The 15,951-nt window shown below is 40.6% G+C and overlaps 1 protein-coding gene across 1 annotated transcript in view; it reads right to left on the bottom strand.

The window, feature by feature from the left end:
- Positions 1 to 4,816: 4,816 nt before the first annotated feature.
- The window catches only part of kif26ba (kinesin family member 26Ba), a 77,994-nt gene continuing 66,859 nt past the window's right edge, over positions 4,817 to 15,951 (bottom strand). Inside the window, exons 11-27 of the mRNA XM_041981686.1 lie at positions 15,487 to 15,658; positions 14,749 to 15,087; positions 14,470 to 14,646; positions 14,087 to 14,189; positions 13,681 to 13,891; positions 13,492 to 13,593; positions 13,235 to 13,362; positions 12,776 to 12,955; positions 12,345 to 12,661; positions 11,465 to 12,158; positions 10,459 to 11,381; positions 10,135 to 10,367; positions 9,775 to 9,906; positions 9,436 to 9,650; positions 7,344 to 7,609; positions 6,375 to 6,525; positions 4,817 to 5,315 (exon numbers count right to left, since the gene is read on the bottom strand). Of these exons, the coding sequence (XP_041837620.1) occupies positions 5,167 to 5,315; positions 6,375 to 6,525; positions 7,344 to 7,609; positions 9,436 to 9,650; positions 9,775 to 9,906; positions 10,135 to 10,367; positions 10,459 to 11,381; positions 11,465 to 12,158; positions 12,345 to 12,661; positions 12,776 to 12,955; positions 13,235 to 13,362; positions 13,492 to 13,593; positions 13,681 to 13,891; positions 14,087 to 14,189; positions 14,470 to 14,646; positions 14,749 to 15,087; positions 15,487 to 15,658 (4,492 nt within the window). The 3' untranslated portion in view covers positions 4,817 to 5,166. The remainder of the gene's footprint in view (positions 5,316 to 6,374; positions 6,526 to 7,343; positions 7,610 to 9,435; positions 9,651 to 9,774; positions 9,907 to 10,134; positions 10,368 to 10,458; positions 11,382 to 11,464; positions 12,159 to 12,344; positions 12,662 to 12,775; positions 12,956 to 13,234; positions 13,363 to 13,491; positions 13,594 to 13,680; positions 13,892 to 14,086; positions 14,190 to 14,469; positions 14,647 to 14,748; positions 15,088 to 15,486; positions 15,659 to 15,951) is intronic.

Here is a 15,951-nt window from a genome sequence, read left to right on the forward strand (position 1 = left end):
CTGGGTGTTAAAAAACAACCTGGGACTCCTCGACAGTGTGTTTAGAACTGATGAACCCTTTAGGATGAGAGGCTAAATGTTTTCAATACACAAAAAGAAGTCCAGTTGCCTTCAATTCAGCCTGTTAGGATTACCACGACATAGATGAGTGAGTACCTACGCCACCAAGGAGATGGTGAGTATTACTCAAAAGAAGTTCATGCAATTTACTGACTGTAGGTGGAAAGTGCTTGTTTGTCTCTGTGTTGCCCTGTGATGGATTGATGACCTGTCCTCCTCTGAACTCTGGGATATATTAGGATAGTGTGTGTGGAAAATGGATGGATGTAATCTCACCTTATATGACAAGCATTTCCCAGCGAACCTGTTCATCTCCATCATATTCCTGTTTTGTCATCTTTCATCATGATTCTTCTTAATAAAAGCAGGCTGTTAAAACCAGCCTTAGTGTTGCTTGCTGACTATAAAATGGTCAAATTTATTTAACTTTGTTATTATAATTATAATAAAATTTGTCAAAAATATTTAAGAACTTAAATTGACATTTTTATACTGTTAACCATCAAAATGGAAATTGAGAAATACCTTTTAAGGTAATTTTAGTGAAATATCCATCTAACTGTTCTAAAGCAGCTTTGTTTGCTCTTGTCTGATGCATCAAAGTTGGAATTTAAGCTATTTATTAATTTCTGGGTGAACATTATATTCAGAGAGGACGGTCTCAGTGATTTAGCAGAAAAACAGCAAGGGAGCCTAAAAAGTGAACAAAAATTAGAAACGGAGAAAAGTGAAGGATGGTGGTTAAAACCTTTTTCCAGTGACCATGTGTCATTTGCTAGCAATAATTTTAAAGGGATTTTTTTATTTTCCCTACCTTTTCCAAAGGAAGAAAAATGTTCAAATTTGAGGAATCCAATTAATTTAATAATTTTATTTCTTGTACACCTGCTCAGTTCTCCCAAGCCCCATCTCTTCTTTCACTCTTTTAAATAGAAATATGTCCTGCTATGCTTTATTAGCTTGCTTTATCCCCATACATTTCCCCTTGGATACACATTTTGTCCTCTTACTGTCAGACTTCTTTCCAGTCTTTGCTGTTTCCTTCTGTGCATTAATGATCAAAGGCTCAACAGGGCAACAGAGAAAACTGCCTACAGGGTAGTAAAGGTCCACATACAGACACTAACAAACCAAGTCATATTCTTCAGATGTCTGTCTTTCAGGCACATTTATCAGCCAGTTGCCACTGACTTTAGTCAACGTATGAATGCCTCGTCTGCCTTCTAGCTTTTTAAATTTTCTCCTGTTTGACTCTTACTCCATAAAAATGGACATTTCATCAAGACTGTGACAGCACAACAGATGTCTGACCAGCAGTTTTCTGTGTGCAAAAGACAAGGAACCAGCTATGAAATGCTTTCAATACATTTCTTTATTTACATCCCTCCATCTTTCTTTTCCATTAAAACAATGTGTCAGACCACATTTTACAAAGGCAGGAAGTCTGCAGAGGACAGTATGATCCTGAATCATGTAGACAACACAAATGTACTTAGAATATTGCAGATCACATTCTCTCATAATTATTTATTAAAACCTGTTTCTGAGCAGACAGAAAATTTGTTCTCATTGGTCATCTGGGCATTTTCTACATTTCCAAAAGAAAATCTTAAAAATTTCACAGAACTGAAGTTGTCTCTTGAAACTGATGACAACTTTGGATTTTTGTAAATGTGGTCTGACTCCTTATGGCCTTAAAGATGCTATGTGTCAGATTTTCAGATAACACATTTATAATTAATGTCTCTGAAAAACATCTCACATCAAATGTGTCCATTTTTGATATGTTTCATTCTGTTTGTCATACTACAAGACATTACAAATATTTGGTGAGTTTTTTTGATTTAAAATACTCCACATAGTTTACACAGACTTGTATTGGTTTTAAATAATACAGACTTTTAAACCTCCAATGACTTTAAGATATTGCTTGAATTATAAAGCTCTACCATAGTAGATTTGGCAGTGAAATGTCAGTGAGGAAACCTCCCACATAGCATCTTAACACTAGAAACATGTACAAGCTTTTAGTTCATTCAGAGGTTCAGGTTTCCAAAAACATCCAGGTCATAATCATTCAGGCAATTCACTTCAAGTAACAACCAAAAACTGACCGTCATTCTACGGTTTAAACAGTCCCGTTGCTCCAGTAACCATGTATAGTCAGGTTAAGGTGATTTCGACATTAACTCATTTAAAAATTTTGCCTCTGCACATCACAATGGTTCAATTCCTCATTTTCATCGTTAGTAAGTGAAAACTGATTTCTAATGCTCCTTTTTAATAGCTTATTGTTTTTTACTGTGTGAATTGCTCTTTACCACATTCTGGTATATGAAAAGGTATTTTATGGATGACATTTTGACACAGACCTTTTGTATTTGCATTCAAAAAGGCATCTCTTGAATCTCTTAAATCGCCGTCTTCTGAACGTCGACCACATCTGGCCATAAAACTGCTTATGAGCCTGTTCATGAAAAAAAAATGCTATGAATCCAAACCAATTTTTTTCAACTTTTTGTTCAACTTTTTGAAATTAAAGAATAATTTCTACACTTCTGGACTACCTTACTTTAAATGCATGGTAGTAATGTTCAGCAGCAAATCTTTAATTGTGTTTGCATACATTGGGACCTGACTGTAACCATGAAGAAAGTGAATGTTTTTGGAAACTCAAGCTCATCAAAATCCCCAAGAGGAACAACAGGAGCAAAAGAAATCAACCCAAAAAATATATATAAAATAAAAATGAGCGCATATATGATATGTGCACACAGTATACTTTTTTTTTATATATGACATGAACTCCTCAAAATATGTACAGTTATTTTTCTTAGATGCATAGTACCTTTTTAAGACAATGTATAGATAAATAAGAACATTAATGAAGAACTTCGCTCTCTTGAGCCGAAATAAATAAATTTTCATTCGTGACCTACACGGTGAACTGAGTGATTAAAATCGGATGCCAGAGGGCTACTTTCTTGCTTCTGATGAAAACACTGGAACACATCTTGGATTCTGGGGTCATTTCCCTCCAAATTAACTCACGGGTTTGTCCTTCAACAAATGAAATTAATTGCTGTTGGCTGTTTACACACGTGGACCAACGCTACACAGTCCAGAGAAACAAAACAGTGATAAATGTAGAACAATACTTCTCATGAATCATATCAATATTATTTCATCATTTCCACTTCTGAAGTCAGTACTGGGTCCTCCTTCTTCTTTAGGATCAACTGGATCCTAAACAGTGCTCTGCTTGCAGGTCAAAGCCGTACAGAGGAGAGATGGTGATGTCGAGGACAGCGGGGGTAATGGAGAAGAAGCATATGAAGGGTGTTCCTCTATGTTGCAGAGGGAAGCAGGCTCTTTCTTATATTTATATTTATACAAACATTTAGATAATAAACGTCTCAAGCACCATAGTAATATTAACAAATCTTAAGTGTTGCTATCCATCCAAAATAAATGGAACCAGGCAGAGATCTATGTATTGTAATTTGGTCTTTATTCTTTTTTCTAATGGGTGCTCATTCATACATTTGTGTTTAGTTTTTTTTATTCTTAAAAAGTCAACCCTGGAACTATGTTATGTTATGTCCCTGAGGACCTCCAAAGGGATTAATAAAGTATTATTTAATTTCATTTAATGTAATCTCCACTTTGTTCCCAAAGTAGAGGAATTAAAGTTAAATTTCTGTGCTTGTGTATCACTTTTCTAATACTCAGTTTGTTTCTTCATCATTATTTCTATATCCTTTTATCACACATAGTCTCTACATAGTCCCATTTCAGGCAAATAAAAAAAGAAGTCGTATTATAAAACACACACATTGACGAATCATTCAGTTTCTTTTAGAATAGAGCAGAACAACACAGATACAAATAACAGACGGTCAGCCTGTCAGTCAGCAGGCAGCCAGTCAGTGGATGGATGTTCTTAACACTGGATCAGAGAGAAACCTTTTCACTTCCACTCCCATGTGACTCTGACATTTCATTGCTTTGTGAACATGAAAAAGCCATCACATCTGTATCAGAGGGAAATGAACTGTATGAATGCCCCAGAGGGTCCAAAGTCAGATATGGCCTGGTTGTTTGAAAAGTTCAGGCAGAAACAACCCAACACGTTGGAGCTGTGGTTCTGAGTCCCTGTCTTTGGAAAATAGTTTATATATATTTTTTATTTTCTTGTTTTTATTGGCACAACTCTTTACTTTTCAGTCTTAGCGTTTAATTTCGGTTTAAATGTGGTTTCTCTGATTAACGTATTAAGACTACACACTGAAACAGTGTCATTTCTTTTTTTTTTTCTTCTTTTTTTCTTCATATTATGAAACACTGACCCACAGTAAAACATCACATTAAGAAATGACTATAAATGAAAAGATTTTCCAAGGACACGGATATTTGTGGGGTTGTTCTATGCTAGCACCATACTTACTGTATGTACACAAAATCAGAGAGAAAGAGAACTGGTCTTGGTATTGTTAGAAATGTTCACAAGGCACTTTATCTAAATCATCTGTCTTTCAGTCATTTCTGCACAACAATACCGCGTCATTCTGTTGTCAGCACTCTACTTACAGCCAAACTCTAAAAAGTGCTCCTCTAAAAAGGTGGAAGAATTGTTCTCTTTATCTCCCACACCTCTTTTTATCCTCCTGTTTTAAAAAAAATCTGTTTTTGTTAATCTCTTTCCTCCTTTTCTTTCTATACATTCTTCAAAGTTTGACACAAGCTGTGAGACCTCTGCAATCAAACTATTTTATTTTCTGGTCACTTGGTTCAAACTATCCTGGCCAATAGATGTTGTTTCCAAGCCTCAACACAAAATTTAAATGCTCATTTATTTGCCTGTTTTCTCAGGAAATCTCCATTTTGTTTATCCATCAGTCTGTTCTTCAGTCTACTTACATCTGGAGGAGACATATGGATCACAAACAACATCAAGTGGTCAGTCAGTCCCCATGTCTCAATATTAAAGTTTCCAATGATTGTAAAATGTATTTTTTAAGAAATATTTAAAAGATCTAAACAAAGACATTTAACTGAGTTGGCTGTTTATACCTCTTCATTCTCTAGCTCTATTCCTCCATCTGTCTATCGATGTCTTGAGGACACATCAAAGCAGGTTATCATCATAAGATGAGCTTTGCAGAAGTTGACTCTGTTCTCCAGCTTGTCCGTCACCGTTTCCAGAGCTTCCAAATACTCCACAGAGTCCACTTCATAGGGCTGCTGTAGCTCAACTAGATGTAGATGGACAGGTAGAGAAAATATATCATTGCTTGGTAAAGGAGTACTTAAAGTTACAATCGAGAAAAAGGCAAGGATTTGATCTGTGATATTATGTATTTTTCTATAACTAAAATAGCTGTGGAAAAAAAACTACAGTCAAATAATCTGATCTTTGCAGTCCAATCATGGTGAAGCATTTATTCAGTACCATAAACCTCATGTAACTGCTTTAACACTGCACAGCTGCCATGCTTGTGCACTGACTGGTGAATATTAAGTATGATAAATGAATTATTATTTTAATCAATTCTATCCTGAAGCTGTAGATATATTCACTGAAGGACATAATCTGTCTCAATGCACTGCTGAACATTTTTAGCAGCTAATTCAGTTTTTATTTCTGATTGAATAAAATTTGATAAACACTTGAATGACTTATTTACAACTTGAATTTGTGACTATGTGCAAAGTATATATATTTCATATGAAAGACTCTCTGTAAACCAGTGAAAGTTTCTGGACATGAAAAACGCTAAATATACTAAATATGGCCGAGACCCACCCCCTTAGCTAAACACACATGAACCAGATGTCCTACTGAAATTTTATAAAGAATATAGTTAGAAATATTTAGACAGTGTCTAGACAGACTAAAAAGAGATAATAAATTGCTGTAAACTTACTATTTATTTCTAATGTCCTACTACTTTCATTATAACTGTAAATGAAAGAGATATTAGGTAATAAACAAGAGGATGTAAATCAAAAGGTAATGCGGCTTGACTAGTATATATATATATATATATATATATATATATATATATATATATATATATATATATATATATATATAAACAGAAACTGAATATATTGAATACAGAAAATAAAGCAGATTACTTGTAAATGTCACATAAGAAGCTGACAGTAGAATTAAACAAATATGCATGATAAATTATGGGTTTAATGCATTAATTTCCAGTAAATCATCTCCTAAAATTTCTCCAGGCAGTTGCTCACACTTTATCTCCCTCTCTCACACAAACACACACTCCCTCATGTGCAACACTTACACTCAGTGGTCCATTTGTGTGGTTCCAGCATTAAGTGCTGTTTGGTTTGCTCCAGTTCCTTCTTCAGACACTGGTACTTGGCTCTGACTTCACTGATTCGCTGCTGGCGGTGCTCCAACAGGCGAAGCTTGGCACTGACATACACCACCTCCTGATGGACACGTACGGAGAGAGCCCACAGACAGAAATGGATTTTATTTACCTTATCATTTCTAGAGGAACAGGTTGTGAAGCACATGAGGCTCTCTTTCTGCAGAAGCATGCTTAACATTCACAGAGTTGTATGCATTTGCAGCTCATTGTTCTCCCAGTGTGACCACAGTTGGGTATTTGGGACACTGAATAAGTGTTTTGGAGCAGCTTCACTGGAGCAGTTGGGGGTTAAGTGGCTTTCTTAAGGCCTCTGCAGGGAAAATCTATATTTCATGCTTTCCTCTTCCTCCCTCTTTTCCAAAACTCACAATGCTCCCTCCCTTGAATACACAGGTTTAACAATGGAAACCTGGAGAACCTGAACCATGTACTCATTTGCAATAATTGCAAGAGTTGCAGTCAGTTCTGCAAAGTCTTAGGAATTTATAATTACCTGTAAATCCAACTTAAAAAGTAAAAATTTGAATAGGGCTTATTGTTTGAGCAGAATGTAGGGCTAATGTTTATTCATTCATTTTGTGAAAATCCTTTATATTGCATTTTTAAACCGTGTGGGTTTCTATCTTCACTGACACATTAGTGCTGATCCTTTATCTTCAACGCCTTATTGTTTTTCAATATTTCTCTATTATTCATCAAATCAATATTATTGATACCAAATATGCCCAGCCTCCTGTTATTACTGTGCAGTCTGCCCTCACATTCATCCTTCTCCCTAAGTTTACCACGGCAAGACCAAAACTCCAACCTTGCAACTCATAACTGAGCCACCAGCAGCTGTGGAGCTCAGATTTGACCCCCAGACCCTCCTCTCACCTTGCCCCCTCCTTTGTCTCTCCTCTTCTGTAGTCGCTCAACATCATCTATTTCATACACCTTGATTTCAAAGGTTTCTGCTGTTGCGGTCATGCCCCGGAGGCTTGAGGGTGTAGGAGGACCCAGTGGGCCATCAACCCAGCATGCACCGGGGCTGGAAGAGGAGGAGGAAGAGGAAGTAATGGCTTGTTTGGAGGAGCGCTGAGAAGGTGATGAAGAAGAAGAGTCCAAGGTCAGAGCTGGGATCAGACGTCGACGCTGGAGGCCTAAAAGAAGATAATAGAGATATTATATACCACAGGATATTTTTCCCAGTGTGTGTCAAGTTAGTTGATCTAATTGGTTTTGGTATGTATTTGTACATTCTTTTTGTCCGTTTATAGGGGCACTGCCATTAGAGTCACTGGTAGCTTAACAAAGGCTGCCATTAGCATGGAAACCATTGCTACAGCGCTCCAGAAAGTAAGTACATCCAGTCAATAGATAGTGTTTGTGTGTTATTAACTGCCCTGATAACGGGGATAACTTTATATTAGAGCAGAGAGACATGGAAGGCTCAGTGGAGGAAGACGGAGAGAACAGAATTAAATTACTGCATGTTCCAAAACACAGGAAGAGAACAAGAAACAGGTGCTGGAGTATGACACGAAATAAGAAAAAAAAGGTGAAACTCATAGATAACAGCAGCAGGTCAGTCTATAATCTCCCAGCTCAACACTAATGTGCACATGCACAGACACGTTTTGCATAGAAATTGCTAGCCATGTCGACAGGAGTGAGTTATCAGAGAAACTGAAAGATAAAGTGTGTGAGAGAGGAGAAAGTGTGTATTTTAATAAGGTTGCAGCTGTCTTTTGGTCTCAATGCGGCACAGAAAGGTCAAGCAGAGGCATTTGTATTTCATTAGGATACAGCATATAACTGGACAGAGAAAGACTGAGGGTCTGCAGGGAGGAAACCGTGCACAGGGAGAAAGTTGAGTCAGAGAAAAAGATGAAAATATTTAATCCAATCTAATGGAAATCAGGCATGAACAGAGACTCAGCTTGAGATGTGATTAACATCATGGTTGGACATTGCTTTAGTCTTTTATCTTACTATTTGTGGCACTTTCAGTTTTCTAAAATGAAGGCTGAATCCATCATCCCTTAACCTTCACATGCAACAAAGAAATCTTTCATGTTTTTTTGTGACAGTTTGTCAGCACACTGGCTCTTTGATCCATAGGATCTGTTGTGGTTAAAGCTAAATTAGAGTAAATCCAGATTTTATGCTGCATGGCTGGAAGGTTAGACTGTATACACTTGGATGGAAAAACTAATTCCACTTTAAATCAATCAGAAACACACCAGGGCAAAGCTGCCTCTCTCCAATCTGATTTTATGCACATATCCCTCCTCAGGCTTAACCAATACAAAGTAATTTGACAGGCACATTAGCAAGCTCTCTGTGTTGTGTTCTGGTGAATATATATTCATTACAGCCTACACCAGCACATTCTCCTTTTACCATTTCACAGATGGGTGGTCAGGGTCACCTTTCCTACCTGGCATCTCCTGTAGCCACAGTTTTTTTACATTTCATTTGCCTTTTCATGACTTTCTCATTGCGCTTTTCATCAATGGGTTCTCCTCACTGAGGTTGCTATCATTCCTTCCATCATTTCTATCATGCTGTCTTTTTATAAAGATTTACACACAAGTAAGGAAAGGGGCAGACAGAAATCAAGAAATCAAAACCTTGAAATTAAATTAGTTAAATTAAAATGGTCTTCTTTGTAACTGACCACTGATTCACATTTTGGTTATATATTAGTGAAAGCTATGAGATTAGCTCTCGTGGTTTTGTTGCGTTTGCCCTCTTGAAGAATCAGAATGAATGTAAGGATGTGTGTTTCAAAGTTTTGTGTGTTTTGTGTTTGTGTTTTTTTTGTGTTTGTGTGTTTTTTTTTTTTTAAAGACAATGTCACAAAGCTGTTGTTTGTGCTGTAGGACTCTCATGTTCAAGCAAAATTAGATTTACTACTTTATGAACAAAATAATTATTTTCCTTAATTCTTCTTTTGGAAAATCTGTTAAAACTTGTTTGTGACCTGTGTTACTCCTGCTCTTCTTGCTGCTCTTGGAGCTCCGTCGGGAGGAGGTGGTGGCTGAGCTGTGCTCGCTGAGGGAGTCTTGAGCAGAGGAGGTGCTTCCTGTATTCTCACTGCTGTCTCTTAGCATGCTCTCGTAGCCGCTGCTGCCTCCACTGTGGTAAAACAAGGCCGTTTTCCCCATGGCCGGGGGCAGCTCACCACTCAGTACACTGCTGTTAAAGGCGAAATGACATCACAGTTGGGGATGAATCCCCAAAAAAAGCAATACTTCTAAAAGGACTAAAACACTTTTGGAAAATCTACACTTCACATTTCTCTGTGCACTCGAGCTTATACCTGTTGTCACTTGCGTGGCCGCTGCTGCAGCGATGGGGTTTTCTCGGAGCTGTGATCTTGCTGTAGGGAGAAGGCAGTGTTTCTACCACTGATGCTCTCTCCTCTGCCAGGCTGTCTCCTGCTCCGCTTCCACTGGAAACAACAAAATATCAAGTGCCCAGAAGCAATAAAAAAAAAGTTAGAATTTGAAAAGACTATTGTTTGAATGACTTTTAATGACATTTTGCCTTGCAGAATTTGCACTTTGCAACTTATGCTATGAAGTTTTTCTTGCATAGTGCATTACCTGATATAAGGTTAAAAGTGCTCCATGAATCTTGTATTTGGTTTAGATGTGAAACAAATTTAACTTAAACTAACCTCAACTCTCCAACTCCTCTTTCCTCCACTGTGTCTGTGCTTCCCCCTTGGACATGACTCCTGGAACGGGATCCTGCACTTCCCTGGAGGAGCTCAGAGATTCTGCTGTTGACAGCCCGCAGAGGCAGCTTGGCTGTCAGGCTTCCTCCTCGACTACGGCTCAGAGACTGGGTAGACCACGATCCAGGAGCAGGTCCCTGCTGCTGCAGGGGGGCCTGGACAGAACTCTGAGGCTAAGGTGACATGTAAATAGTTTAGGTGGGAGAAATGAGGTGAGCTCAATTAAGATGTCGTCCTTTACAGTTAAGAGGCATTCTTGCTTACCTTTCCATTCGGAGGAAGGCTGGAGCTGCGGCTGGCATTTTGGTTTAAAGACTTGGTAGAGAAGCTCAGAGTCTTAGTGCTGGAAGCAGACAGACTTCTGGCCTTGGGACTGCTGGTCATCAGAAGCTTACTGACCGCTGATATCTTCGACTGGCTGCTGGTCTTGGCTGGTGATTGTGGAGTGCTGTTTGGACTGGTACTGCCACTGAAACTGGGGCTTCCAGTGGGAGAAGATACAGATGCAGCACGTGTGGTGCTGCGTCCAGTGCGAGGCATGGTGGTGTCCCCCTTAACCCCTCCTCCCCCTCTAAGGCTCTCACCCCTCTCTAGGGAGAAGCAGTCATAGTGGTGGGAACCACTATGTGAACCGTGGACTCTGCCCAGAGAGTTTGTTCTGTTGGCAAGCTGCTCCAACTTGGCACTGAAAAGTCTACTGCTATCTATGCTGGAGCCACGCTGTCTGGTGATTCCCGCAGGACCACATCCAGATATCCCTGCATCATCTGCCAAGCTGCTAAGTGATGAGACTGCATGGCTGGGTTGGTGGAGAGGGCTGGCTGCCCTGTTTCGCTGATCGAGGCTGGATTTTCGTACTGGTGGTAGAGGTGGGATTCCTCCCTTCTTGTGGGAGAAAAAGCCCTGTTTTCCATTTGATCCCCAACGGTCGAGTGTGGAACGGGGACTACAGGGCGTTGAGGTGGTAACACCAAGACTACGATACTCAATGCCATTGTCTAAGCCATCATGCCGGTTGAGACGGCTCCACCCGCGGGGAAGACTCGCTGTGCGGTGGATATCTGGGCTGTAGATGCCAGTCAAGCCTTCACTTTGGGCAACAACAGCAACCATCTCACAACCATCTACCACTCTCTTAAAGAAGTCTGGAGATGACACCACCTCCCCACCAGAACCAGAGTAGCTACCTGGTGATAGGAGAATAACAAAAATAAGAAACAATATAGACTTGAAAACTTTTACTTTGTGACATTGTCTTGTTGTTTCTTACCATCCTTGCAGAAGCTCTGTTGGTCCCCACTGCCACCTCCACCCTTCTCAACTAATTGGCTCTTGAAAGACTCTACCTCCCTCTTTTCTGGCTTCACTTCACACACGAGCTCCCTGGACCTTCCTTCCTCAATGCTGCGTTTCAACCAGGGGTCCTCAAAGTTCATCTCACTGGAAATAGATGCTAAAACTGCTGCATTTGACTTGACGGGGTCTTTCATTAAGGCAGTCTTTGTGGGTGAGGAGAGAATGGTGGGCTCTTGTATAATCATTGGTTTGACAGCTACACATGGATGAACACTAATGGTACTCTTGAAAGGAGAGTGGTTACCAGGCCCTGCCAAAATTTGGATGTTCGTTTTAGCCATAGAGGGAGGTAGTTTTCTCAACCTGTCTTTTGATGGGGTGTCTTTGTCAGACAAGTTCTCTGACAGCCCCAGTTCTCCCTCCAAACTCCCTCTTCTTGGGCTTCCACTGCTCTCATAACCACCCAAACCCTCAACTCCAGTGCCCTGGCTGGGTTCAAGATCAGCCAGGGCCTCCCCTTGCTGACTCTGGGACTGGCTGAAGCTGTGAAGAGACTGATCAGCATCACTGCCCATGCTCAGATCACTCATCCAGGAGGAGATAGGTGAACCAGAGTTCATTCCTGTAGCCAGGGCCTCACCTTCTATCCGCAGCTTGGCCATTGCCACCTGCAACAGAGAGCAGTATAATTAGATATTCAGAAATCCAAAAGACATTGATTTATGATTTGGCTGTTCTGGTTTAGAATGTTTGAAATTTGCCTGTTTTGGTCTCTAAGACATCCTCTATGGCATGCAGTTGCATCTCAAATGAGCTGAGATCTTATTAATGCAAAACAAGACAGCTGCCCTAACCTCTGCCATGGCCACAACCTCTTTAACCCCTGAGGTTGTTACAGGGCCTGGGGGCATGTGATAATCCTCCACAGCTCCATCCAAAGCTGCACTACGAGTGATGCTGATGGGTTGAGAGTCTGAAGCAAGAGCACCTTCAGAACCACAGTCACTGTTAAAGCTGATGATGCTCGTTGGACGACAAGCTAAGCTCTGAGCTTCCTTGAGGGCTGTAACATCAAGGTCCTCCTCCCCTCCAGAAGCAACGTCATACACCAGCTCATCCTCCCCAAGCAAGAAAGGTCCAACTGCCCCTACAGATACAGCTGGACCTGAAGCTGCAGGTTAAAAGAGGAAAAACAGAGATAACCACAACTTTTTTGTTATTCATCTGGTAAATATGACACATATTTGTCACTGGGATTGAATGGTCAAGAAAAGTTTTCCATCACCATCTTTGTGTGTGTCTAAAGGTATTGGTGGGACATCATCGTCACAGAGTGTCTCAGCTGAACCCAAGCTGGCAGACAGAGATGGAGTTGGCTCTCGGACTTGTGGGCTCATGCCTGCAGGAGAAGTCCTGGACAGCAGGGACTCTGTGGAGGAGCGACCACTGTCTGCAGCCAAACTGTCTGCAGAGTCAGCGGTAGATACTTGTTCTTGTAAATTGTTTTCTTCAAACACTGAATACATGCATCCACAGAGGCTCTAGTGGATGCATCTACTTAAACAGATAAATGGTTGTCTTCAGGTGATTCAGCATGTGTAACCATTTTATATTTCTTCCTCATATATAAAACAGTTGTAACATACATTAACTAGGGGCTCACAAAAATGCGTTATGCCACCCATCAGGATACTGTCCTTGTGTTACTTAACACTACGTATGTCATTCAGATAAAAATGCTTACTGTCTGAGGTCAAAGCATCTGTAGTCTGGCAGTCCTGAGCCAGAGTGTGTGAGGACAGAGGAGGTGTTGCCGGCATCACCCCCTTCTGAGTGTAGACCTTACACCGCTGAGATGGGGACGACGGAGGCCTGAGAAGGAATACAACGATCTGTCATGATGAACATACTTGAATCTATGACATTTTTTTTTCTCTGAAACAGAATGATGTGAAGATGTCCACATCACTGCCTACTGTAATGTATGCTTGTGTCATTCACCTGTACTCTGAGGTTTTGGTCAAGCTGGCAATGCCAAGGCGTGGCGATCCAATAGGGCGTCCCTTTCCCTCAGTATTGCTAACCAAATTCAGATTCTCATGGCTTCACAGAGAGATAACAAAGAAGACATACTAGTAATCAGTATGTCAAAATCTGAATGTCAGCGTGCTTAGCTTTCATGTAGAATACCTGTCATGTAGGTGGGAGCTCTTGGCTCTGTGCAGAGAGTTAGAGGTGATGCTGCTGCTTCCTGTTACGCTCCTGGTACTTGTTACAATGGGAGATCCTGTTGTCTGCGTCAAGCTGTGGATCATTGTCTGAGCCAGTTCTGCTTCCTCCACCACTTCCTTGATCTCCTGCAGCTGTTGATCATTGCTTCTCCTCTTGGAGGCTGTTGCTGCTAAGGAGGAGAACTTTGCTTTACAGAGACAACATGTAGAGGCTGGGTATGTTTGACCCAAAGGTAAGTTGTGGGTACAGTAAAAGGAGATATGTAGCTGATCTGGGTACAAGACTGGGATGAAATATTGATATATTACATAAGCATAAAAATAAATATAGTAATTACCTATTTTGGCTTCTGTATACAACCCACCTGCAGAGCCAGGAGCAGGAGTTGGAATAGATGATGAAGGACATGACTCTTGTTTGGCACCTTGTTTGCCTGCTGGAACCTCTTCAAGGGGAAACTTTGCCACCTACAAAAGGGTAAAGTAACTGCTGAAAAAAGCTATCTATCTATCTATCTATCTATCTATCTATCTATCTATCTATCTATCTATCTATCTATCTATCTATCTGTCTGTCTGTCTGTCTGTCTGTCTGTCTGTCTGTCTGTCTGTCTGTCTGTCTGTCTGTCTGTCTGTCTGTCTGTCTGTCTGTCTGTCTGTCTAATGATGTGGTGTTATATAGACTGAGTATTGTTCATATTGTTTTTATTGTTCATATGTGTGTGTATACATAAAAAGCGTCTCTCACCTCTTCGCTGCCATCTATGCAGTCCAGTCTCTCCTGCAGCTCAGCAAAGGTGTTGCACTTCAGACATTCAGCTCCTTCCTCTGGGACAGAAGCCAACGGCTGCCCAAGCAAGGTCTGAGAGGGCTGTGGCTGGCCCAGTGGCTGGGAGGGGCCACTGGGCTGTTCATCTATCTGAGACTGAAATTGTTGGAGGAGAAGCAACTGAGAGGTAAGTCTGAGATGAAGTATTGTTCTAGTTACTGAGTTGTCAAAATTACCATGAGAACATATTCAACTGACCTTGTTTTGAGCGCCTGTTACTGGAGTTTGACCATGTGTTTGATGCTGCTCTGATGTTTTGCCTCGAAGCAAAGCTGGAATAATTGGTACAAATTCTGGAGGTCCCTCATTGTCCGTTAGCTCTCTGTCTGACACTGCGGCCCCATTCGGGCCAACATAGATTACTGTATCACAGGACTGCTCACTGCTGGAGTATTCATCGGGGTCACTGGACAGTCGCAACAGCGGTAGGTCGGAGTCAGTGTCACCACGGGGATGGAAGGGTCGCAGATGAGTGGGGCGACGCATGCGACCCTCTTCGCAGGAGCTTTCCCCTCCAGAGGAGCTTGATGTGTATTGCTGAGAGGAAATTAGATGACAGTAAAAGTGAAGGCAAAGATAGTCATCAGCCATCTATAATGTGATGTTATTACATTGCTTTTTTCATTCTGTTTCCATCACATGCTGGAACTTGTATCATCTTATAGTTTCAGATTTCTCAAGTGTTTTTATGGGCTCACCCTTTTCTGATCAACCAAACAACTCTGACATAAGAAAATATGAGAATTCCACAAGGTTTTACAATGAACTCTGCACAAATAATACATCTTTTTAAGTGGTTTTAAGCATAATAAAAGATTTTCTACAGTAAATCATTATATAGTTGATATAAGGTAAAGAGCAGGAGTACTGTTCTAGTGTTTTTATTGTTAGACTGACTGTTTCACTGACAAACAAGGAACAAGGAAGTTAACTCACCACAGTGACTTTAGTTTTCTTCTTTTTCATGCGGAGGACGCGTGAAGCAATCTGGATGGTGGAAAGGGTTTCTGAGAAATCTCTGGGTGAGGCAGAGATGTGAGCAATCATGGTGGTCCGGCAGTTCATGTTGCCTAGCGACTCCCTTAGCAACATGGTCAGCTTGCTGTCCCTGGTTACACATATACACTGAGATGTGAGCAATGAAGACATGTTGAAAATGGATACAGCCGCTTAAGTGGGACAAAATGCGCCCCCCCCCCCCCACCCCCATCCAAGCTGACACACTTAAATATTTGACATTTAATCAAAGACAAACTTGGTAACAACAGAATACTGCACATTTTCCATAAGTTGAAAGAAATTCTTATATTCTGTGTGATTGAGGTAAAGCAATGGAGAAGATGGCAAAAAAAACATGAAAGTTGTTCACAATGTCTTTTAGGAAACACCCACATGAAGCCT

This window comes from Melanotaenia boesemani, chromosome 1 (assembly GCF_017639745.1).
Source record: "Melanotaenia boesemani isolate fMelBoe1 chromosome 1, fMelBoe1.pri, whole genome shotgun sequence".
NCBI classification, from domain to species: Eukaryota; Metazoa; Chordata; class Actinopteri; order Atheriniformes; family Melanotaeniidae; genus Melanotaenia; species Melanotaenia boesemani.